We start from the raw sequence: 7531 nt of genomic DNA, 5'->3' as shown, positions 1-7531 counted from the left end.
TTTATAAAAGTTAAAATAATATCTTTTTGTAAGATATATTCTTGATGCAAGAATATATCCTGTCGTAACCGTATTCTTTCTTAAACCGCGAGCCCTAGCATCATTGCTGCAAGTTATAATGAAAGTGGAACGCTGCTATCCTTATCCTCAACCTCTCGTATTTCTATACATCAAATGTCTCGATCGGATGTTGCCTTACAGGGGCCATTAAATCAAGTCTGGTTATTTTTTCTTCTCTTGATTGCGGGATAGGGTTAAGTTCGACTGTTAGATTTATATTGGCAGGCAGAGAGAGGACAAGGGTCTGCAATCGATGAATGTAGAAGCACTGAAAAATTAAGCTAAATATCGATAAATTAACAAGAAATTGGTCGAGAAGGTTTCTAAATCAGTACCGTACCTTTCTGGCTTTCACGCAACCATATTATCACGATGAAAGACAGTTTCGGATTAGCTTTCTCCAAATCAAAGAAGCGTATTTATTCAAGCTATGATCATGAAAAGGTGTCTTTTAATAATTAAAAGCCGGTTTAGAAACTCCACCGCCGCAGCGCTTTACACGAGCGCGGTTGCGGGCACTGATATATAGCCTCGGCACTGTTTGATCATTCACTCGTTAAAGGACAAGAAGGTTCCAGTCGCATCATGAGTGCTGCATGGCAAAAGAAGAATTCAATAAATGTTAATGAATCTGCAGATCCAGTAAAATGGTTCAAGGAATAGACAGGAGTACTGGGCAAATGGCTCACCCAGCATCTTCGCCCCCGGTACCAGTTCTTGCAGAGTTTCCATTGATCTCCTGCTCTTCTGTCAACTGTCCACTAAAAACCTCCAGTAATCAAACATGAGCAAAACGAACAACTAACCCATGCTAGCTGTAAAGGGTTCGGGTTAAAGAAGATAGATGCCCATTGAAAGTAGAGTACTGTAACGGTTATGATTTCTTGTGGAAGCATTCTGTACCTGTGACGAAGTCTAATAACCAAAAATGCAACTCGCACATGGGCCATCATTTTTCAATTTAGCTCCGCTCTCTTGATTTACTGAACCCATCAACTCCAATACCCTATCGTTAATTACAAGAATAGCATGTATGCTGTGGTCAGATATTTTTATTTTTTATAATATATATATATATATAGATTTTTTAAGATATTTCTGTAATTTAAAAAATATATTCATGCATGCAATAAAGTAAACGGAGAACTATGCAAATAAATAAATATCAATAATACTTAAAAAAAAGTTAAAAAAGTTAAAAAATTTAAAAATATACATTTGATTGTATTTATTAAATTTATTTGTTATAATAATGTTTTTATTTAAGCAAAATTTAATAGAAATAGAGTAATATATTAAATTCATCGAATAAAAAAAAAAGAAAAAATTATATAAGACTTTACATGTTATAAATATTATCTAATTTTTTATCACTTTTAAGAATAAATTTCATCCATATAAAAAAATAAATTAATTAATTTAAAAACAATTCAAATCTAAATGAAAACTGAAAAAATTATTATTATTTAAAAAATATTTTCTAAACAAAATAAAAAAGAGAAAAAATAGTCATTTAAATATAAATTAAAAAGTTTGAGGGTCTAATTAAAAAAAATAAGATTTTGCATAGTATAATAATGTGTGAAATTATAAATAATAAAACTTTGAACAGTGAAAAACTTATAATACTTAATCCTCTATTATCTGAATCACAAATTAACTAAAATTAATATTTTTTTAATAATGAAAATTCTCTATTATCTGAATCACAAATTAACTATGTTGATTTAAAATTAATATTTTTTTAATAATGAAAATAATATTATTTAAAAAAATAAAAAATAAAATAAAGTTAGATATCACTTAGATCTTGAACGTATTGACCAAGAGTACACAGCGAAAACAACCCTCACTTGACTTGGTACAAAATCTTACGAGGGCTAGGTCGTAAATTTATTTTAAAAATTCACTAAATTGATTCGCGCGTGCCGGCCTGGTGTCAGAAGAGATGGTGGGAAGCACTTGCAATAAATGCAGCATCTGAAGAATTCACGAGCCCTGTTTAACACATATGATCTTCTTCTACGACAGCAAGTTCACTGGTGAAATCGTTGACTAGGCTTCTATTTTATTTCTTTCGTTTGACGTGCTGGTTCTGGTAGATTGTACATTCTCCATCTCTTTCTCCGGGATGTATTCTATTTGATTCCATAAGAAATTAACAAGTAGCTGAGATTTATTATTTGTGTACCAATTATTTAAATCTGTGAAAGAAATATCACTGTTTGCAATTTATTTGACCTTGCTTCGCTTATTTTTCTGATTTGTAGAGCAGAAAAATCATATTATTTATCTGGCAAAAATCACTCCATACCATAGATGTGCAAACATTTTGTCTTGGGCTTCAACTTCCTTATGCATTTCCATGCACTAAATTACGTGAGGACAGCCATTGATTAGAAGCAACACCAGGGCTCTAGCCCACTAATCCATGCCTAAATACAGCCCAATTGTCCAATTGTTCTTCTTCTTTCATGCAAGAATGAATATATATATATATATATATATATATATATATATATATACATACATATACATACATGTACAGATATTTATACCTGGGCTTTCGAATTCACCATCCTAGATCGATGAACAAGCCCATGAGAATTAGCAACTGCCAGGCGTCCGATGAAACGTTGTAAAACATTAACCGAACTGACAGATCTATCAGGAATACAAGTAACTTGATGTCTATATCTGTTCGGGTTGAAAGGAAAAAAAAATTGACTGGATTGACCAAAGATCCAGTTGACTTGCTGACTTTAATTTGAGAGGTTGACCAAGTCCATTCTCTTAATTGGTGACCGGGTCTTACCCTTTTCTTACCCGGAATTGGTTTTTATGATTATGTTATGCCATCATGGTAAGTGTAACTATAAAGTATGCAGCGGCGGCCATCATTTTTTATTTTATTTTAATTTTTTAGAAATTCAAGAAATTATAATTTAGAACCAAGAAGACGTTATTTATTTACATCAAGCATATAAATTCCCTAAAATTTTCAAAAGGGCCCAACCTGTGCTGTTTAGCTGACTCACTGTGCACGGTCAGTGAGGCGCTGCGAGATGGACACTCCGCCAATAACTCCCACCAAGCGCTCCCATACCGAACCCACACAAATCCGGATCCTCTGCCCGTCATTAAAAACCGGCGCCGTCATCGGCAAAGGGGGCTCCACCGTCCGTCATATCCAATCTCTCACCGGCGCCAAAATACGCCTCCTTGACGACCCTCACATTCCCTATTGTGAAGACCGCATAATCCTCATTACCCTGAACAGTGGCAAAGTCCCCAAATCAGACGACTCCAACACCGCCACCTCCGATCACAACAAAGAAGATGCCAATGACGGAGAGTGCAGTTCTGGTGGTGGTGGTGGTGGTGGTGAAGAGGAGGGGTGGGGTCCAGTGAAGAAAGCCGTGGTTAGGGTTTTTGAGAAGATAGTGAAAGGGGATAGTGAGGAGGAGTTGAGCGAAGCTGTTGTGGTGACGTGTAAGGTTCTGATTGGTAGTGGTGGTAGTAATCAGGGAGGGAGTTTCTCAAAGGTTTTGGAGAAAATTAGAGTGGAGAGTGGAGCACAAGTTAGGGTTTCGAATCGCGAGCAAATTCCTGCTTGTGCTTCTCCTGGTGATGAATTGCTTCTGGTAAGTAATTTTGAGTTTGAATAAAGTTTTGGTATTGCAACAATTGATATGTAATTTACTGGTAAAGTTTTGCGCGTTATATATTAATTTGCTGTGGTTCCGTTAATGTCTTCCTTTATGAGGTCAACAATGTTAAATTCTTGCAATGATAGTTTGATAATCAATCAATGAATGATTTAAGGCATTAGAATCAAGTTTGGAATTACTTGGTGATTCTTTTAGTGCCATCCATAAATGTCATGCTTTATGAGTTTAACAAAGTATATATCATGCAGTAATTGTTTGGTAATCAACCATTATCATTCTATACATGGGATTTGTTGTTAGTTTCTGTGACTTGCAGCACTTTAATTCAAGATACTGTAGTTGTGTATACTATTTCTGAGTGTAGTTCTGCTCTGCAGATTACTGGAAGTTTTTCAGCCGTTAAGAAAGCACTCTTGTCTGTTTCGAGTTTTATTCAAGATAGCCCGAGAGCAGAAACTGCCAATTTTGGTGCAGCGGGATTCCATGGAAATGCTATGCCTGCGCAAGGTGACTTGCATCAGTGGGGTTATGGACCTGGTAATCATGCTGCAGACTATCATCCAAGAGGGTATTCTCCTAATTTTGAAGAGGACGTTGTATTTAGGCTGTTATGCCAGGCTGATAAGGTTGGCAGTTTGATAGGGAAAGGTGGCTCTGTAGTACGGGCTTTGCAAAATGAGACGGGTGCATCTATCAAAATTGCTGAAGGTGTATCTGATTCAGATGAACGTGTGGTTGTCATATCTGCAAGAGAGGCATGGGGATTTTACTGTCTTGACCTGTACTATTTGATTAGTTTGGAGAGCATAACTGTTCTTGCATATTGGTCATTAGGACTTGGACCTTTCTTCAACTCAAACAATGATATCATATTATGACTTTTACTATCATGACCTCTGAATGAATGGTGTTTCGTAGCAGAATATCTTGGATAAATGCAGTGTTATGATCAACCTGATATCAAACTCTTCATCTCCCTTAGGAATTCAGTGTTCCTTTATAGTTAAGGATAGTCTTCTAAGTCTTATCATATAGATATTCCATCGCTTTTGCTGGGTGGGTCGCATATCATGTGGAAGTGGGTAGGGCCATTGTACCTTTGGCATTTGGGTGTTTTGTTAGCATAAGAACCTTATGTAGATTTGTGGGATGTGCCAATTCTCTGGTTTCCTAACGATTTTAGTGGTTTGACCGCTTTCAGAATTCAGAACAAAGACATTCTCCTGCTCAGGATGCTGTTATTCGTGTGCAATCCAGAATTGCAGAGATTGGATTTGAGCGTGGTGCCAGAATTGTTGCCCGGCTTCTTGTGCATCCACAACAGATAGGTGTTTTGTTGGGTAAAGGAGGCAAGATCATAAATGAAATGAGACATGTTACTGGTGCTAGTATATGCATATTTCCAAAGGAGCAAGCTTCAAAGTATGGTTCTCAAACTGAAGAAGTAGTTCAGGTAATTAGCATGCCTTATTATCTTCTCCCTCTTTTCTCTCAGAATAAAATCTTCCTCCTTTTATTAAATAAACCTACAATGCTCCATGTACCCTGATTGAACCTAGGCCTTGCCCTTGAAACAAGTGGTTTTGCGCCAGTTAGGCTACTGTAATCTTGTATAGCTTGTTCCCTGTTAACAAAAATGTTCCTTTTAATTTTTAGCTGTTTCTGAATTGATAACATAAATTTCTACCATTCAGAACTAATTCTAAATTCTTTTAGATAGATGGTTGTTCAAGGGAATAAAGTCCACACTAGCTTAAGGAATGCCTAAAATAGCATGCCTCTATCTTGCAAGTTTGCAACTGATATTGAAATCATACCAGTTGAAGGGATTGGCTGTTAGCCTTGACTTCTCGTTTTGATGGTATATTAAAATCAGTCTCTTTATGATTCTGATATGACACGGTCCTATGTTATCAATTTTACCTTATATCCTTCTATGTATTGTTTCTACACGAGTCTGTTTCAGAATTCTGAAGAGTTGCTTTTTTGCAGGTTCTTGGCAGCTTGCAAGCTGTACGGGATGCTTTATTTCAAATAACAAGCAGACTTCGGGACACTATATTTCCAGTGAAGCCACCATTCTCAAACACTGCTCCGTTGCCCTATCCACCACCCCCATTTCCAGAAATGCACCCCCCTCAGTTTAGGCCAAGACCTAATCCTACCTCTCCAGGTCCTTACCCTTCTCCTGTTGGACCTTTCCAAGGCATGGATCGTTCTGCTATTCCCTCCCACCCCTTAGATCACCAGCCTCCATTTTCATATGGTATGGATCGCAGTGGTCCACCAAATTTGGACCGAGCTCCTTATTCATATGGTAGTGATAGACCAGGACATGGTCCTCCATTTGAAAGTTCTCCAAGATCATGGACCACTCAGGTTGGTGGCTTCTGCTTCCAAATAGCCTGATGTTTGACTTGAACTTCATTTATTGATCTGTAGTGGATTCAAACTCTATTGTTATTCTCTTTGGTTTTCATTTTCCTTTCCCTCCCAGCCATTTAGCAATGGGAACCTTAGGGGAGGTGCTGATCTAGGTTCTGGCTCGGTTGCAAGAAATGGGCATCCCTCAAGGTACTGCTTTTATGCTGTTGATTTGAATAACTTCCGCATATTGAGCTTAACTGCTTAATGCTTGGGCTGCTGAATACAGTGAGGTGAAGCAGCCAAGTGGCACAAACACTTGTAGAGCCTTGTGATTAAAAGTCATTAAAAAACATGGCTAGGGAGGAAGCATTTTTCTGACTCATGTGATTATCTGCAAATTCATAAAGTTGCCATATGTTTTTGCATTGTGTAAGTTGACATTTGACAAGCAAAGTAGAGGCAAGAAAAATTATCTGTATTGTTATAACGGAGCCATTAATCATTTTCTTCTTTTCTATTTTTAGCAGTGGAAGTCTAGCACCGAGCATGGCTAGCACATCTGTTGAGGTTCTCATTCCTCAAAAACTGCTGACTCATGTATATGGAGAGAGTAATAGTAATTTGACTCAGATCAGACAGGTGGGCTTATATATTGGTTTGGTGCTACTAATTTTTAACATCAATACAATGATCTGCTAGCATTTTCTAATGTTGGACTTGGCAATTTTCTTTCAGATTTCAGGTGCAAATGTTCTCATTCACGACCCAAAGCCCGGGGCAACCGAAGGTGTGGTGGTAGTGTCTGGAACATCAGATCAAATGCGTGCTGCACAGAGCCTAATCCATGCCTTTATTCTTTATGGACAGACAACTCATTGACCATCTACTTAGGCAAGTGGTGATTTGTATAAAACTAGGCAAGAGATGTGCATTTGATTTTCGAGAAAAACAGTATGTATATACCATGCTTTAGTTGTACTCTTCCTTTATTTAAGCTTAGGATTCTGTACCATTGCGGGGTTTTGGTGTCCTACCTTGACATGATCACAGCAACTCATTCCTCAGTGCAAATAAAATCGAGTTTGTACTAGTTTTTTATGCGCGGCTTGGCTTCTTTTTTTCCTTCTACATAGATTAGCTCGCTTGCTTCCACTCCTTGTTGCGAACTAGACTGGAACTTCGGTCGTATACATTTTTTTCTGGATCGGATGTTAAAGAAAATGCCAAGAGCACATGATTCAAACCTCTCTTTTAGGCACTGTTTGGCAATGTATTGCACCGTAGCAAAAGCATCATTATTGGTGTTTTTGTTGGAGAAACCCGGGTGCAACTATAGCGCATTGCATTACCAATCCAGCACTTCTAGCGCTTAATAGGGCCACCTGATTATGACTTCCATCATTTTTTTTACAATATAATGTTGGGTGATCTTC

The 7531-nt window shown here is 37.4% G+C and overlaps 1 protein-coding gene across 4 annotated transcripts; it reads left to right on the top strand.

Annotated features, from left to right (window-relative positions):
* Nucleotides 1-3001: 3001 nt before the first annotated feature.
* Nucleotides 3002-7194, top strand: LOC105141119 (RNA-binding KH domain-containing protein). Of its 4 annotated transcripts, XR_845315.1 has the most exons (8): nt 3002-3704; nt 4109-4486; nt 4933-5184; nt 5724-6110; nt 6229-6305; nt 6385-6527; nt 6623-6737; nt 6834-7076. XR_845315.1 is itself a non-coding variant. In XM_011048229.1 (7 exons), the coding sequence occupies exons 1-7, from the start codon at nt 3126-3128 to the stop codon at nt 6975-6977; spliced, it is 1929 nt and encodes a 642-aa protein (XP_011046531.1). In that variant the 5' UTR covers nt 3005-3125; the 3' UTR covers nt 6978-7194. The 4 variants fall into 4 exon arrangements, 2 of the variants coding, with proteins under 2 accessions (XP_011046531.1, XP_011046530.1); XR_845316.1 differs by lacking the exon at nt 6834-7076 and having other exon boundaries at nt 6626-6716; XM_011048229.1 differs by lacking the exon at nt 6385-6527 and having other exon boundaries at nt 3005-3704; nt 6626-6737; nt 6834-7194.
* Nucleotides 7195-7531: the final 337 nt, after the last annotated feature.

This window comes from Populus euphratica, unplaced genomic scaffold (genome assembly GCF_000495115.2).
Source record: "Populus euphratica unplaced genomic scaffold, PopEup_1.0 scaffold250.1, whole genome shotgun sequence".
NCBI classification, from domain to species: Eukaryota; Viridiplantae; Streptophyta; class Magnoliopsida; order Malpighiales; family Salicaceae; genus Populus; species Populus euphratica.
The sequence above is the reverse complement of the archived record's forward strand: the minus strand, read 5'-3'. Positions and strand labels throughout refer to the sequence as shown.

What these genes read in the sequence shown, in the direction of transcription:
- LOC105141119 (XM_011048228.1), top strand. Translation starts at nt 3,126, where the DNA reads ATGGACACTCCGCCAATAACTCCCACCAAGCGCTCCCATACCGAACCC. An exon ending in AAACTGAAGAAGTAGTTCAG is followed by an intron (nt 5,185 to 5,723) that starts GTAATTAGCATG and finishes GCTTTTTTGCAG; the next exon opens with GTTCTTGGCAGCTTGCAAGC. An exon ending in AGAAATGGGCATCCCTCAAG is followed by an intron (nt 6,306 to 6,622) that starts GTACTGCTTTTA and finishes TTCTATTTTTAG; the next exon opens with CAGTGGAAGTCTAGCACCGA.